The 1,346-nt window shown below is 72.8% G+C and overlaps 1 protein-coding gene across 1 annotated transcript; it reads left to right on the top strand.

Moving 5' to 3' along the window:
* Positions 1 to 182: 182 nt before the first annotated feature.
* Positions 183 to 861, top strand: MNEG_14288 (hypothetical protein; the record flags this gene model as incomplete). The annotated part of the gene is made up of 3 exons (XM_014037241.1): positions 183 to 302; positions 349 to 516; positions 733 to 861. 3 exons carry the CDS (start codon positions 183 to 185, stop codon positions 859 to 861), a joined length of 417 nt encoding a protein of 138 aa, XP_013892695.1.
* Between the last annotated feature and the right edge of the window lie 485 nt (positions 862 to 1,346).

The following is a 1,346-nucleotide window of genomic DNA, read 5'->3' as shown; positions in this document are numbered from 1 at the left end:
CGCCGGCGCAGCAGCCGCCGCAGCAGCCGCCTCCGCCCCCGCCTCAACCGCAGCAGCAGCAGCAGCAGCAGCAGCACCCCCGCCCGCCCGCCGCGGCCGGCGCGCCCGGCCCCGCGCGCGGCGACAGCGTCGGCGGCGCCGCGGACGACTACGCGGCATTCCTTGTGGGAGATGACGACGAGATGCTGGCCCAGGCCGGCAGCAGCCTGCGCATCAGCAGCGCGCGGCTGGACCTGGCGAAGCTGTCGGACCTGCTGTGCGGCAGCGAGGCCCAGATCATGGAGGGCAGCCTCTGGCACAAGGTGCGCCCCCGCGGGGCCAGGGTTGGCCGCCGGGCTGGGCGGCCAGGGGTTGGGGCCGGGGCGGCGGCCGGTCGGCGGGGGCGCCCGCCCCGGCAGGGGCGGCCTCGGGTTGAGGGCGCGGCTGGCCCTGCCGCTGCCCGCGGCTGCAAGGGAACGGGGGCGGCAGGCTGCAACTTCCATCACGCCGAGCCGGACCTGCGCCAAGGCTTGGCCGGTGAACGCACGCAAACCTCGGCCGACACGAAGTCGCATGTACATTCGCGCACAAAAGCACTCGCGCGCTCATGGACACACACACACACACACACACACACACTAGTGCACGCGCGCACACACACACAGACACACACACACACGCGCGCGCGTGCGCACGCGCGCGCACTCAACTCACACACACACACACACACCCCACCACCCCCCCTCACCCCAGCTGGTCCGCGACATATCATTCCGCCGCACCCTGGGGGAGGCGGACCTGGACGAACTCCGCGCCATGTCGCTGGGCGGCGGCGGCGGCGGGGGTGGCGGCGGCGGCGGAGGCGCGGGCGCGCATCACTAGGGCGCCCCCAGCCGCGCCGCGCGCGACGGCGGCGGTGGCGATGCGTACGGGTATGCTCCGCCCCTCGCTGCCTCCGCTTGCTCCTCCGGCAATAATGACGACGCGGGACTCTTGACTGGGGGCCTGGCAGGGGCGAATCTGCTCGGGGTGACACAACGCTCTGTGGTCCTGAGCCGCTTGGTGTCACAAGCTCGTGCGGCTGCGCATGTGCGTGCAGCCCCCTCCCCCCCTGCCCTCGGGTATGGCACCGGGGACTGCAGAGCTTTGGGGGGCAACATGGCGTCGCTCGCCACCTGCGTGGGCGACGGCCACAAACGCACGACCCGACAGTCGCTGCGGCCGTAATCGCCAAGGAGTCCCCGAACAAATGCTGCGTTGGGCAGCGCCCCGCTCGGCCGAGCCGCGGCGTCGCTTGGCGCGCCCGCCGCTTCTCGCTGCCGTTGCTGCCTGGTGTTGCTGCATGGGAGCTTGGGTTTTGACCGCGG

The sequence above is a fragment of the Monoraphidium neglectum genome (assembly GCF_000611645.1).
Source record: "Monoraphidium neglectum strain SAG 48.87 unplaced genomic scaffold scaffold04381, whole genome shotgun sequence".
Lineage (NCBI taxonomy): Eukaryota > Viridiplantae > Chlorophyta > Chlorophyceae > Sphaeropleales > Selenastraceae > Monoraphidium > Monoraphidium neglectum.
Note: the sequence above shows the minus strand (reverse complement) of the source record. Positions and strands in the feature narration are given on the sequence as shown.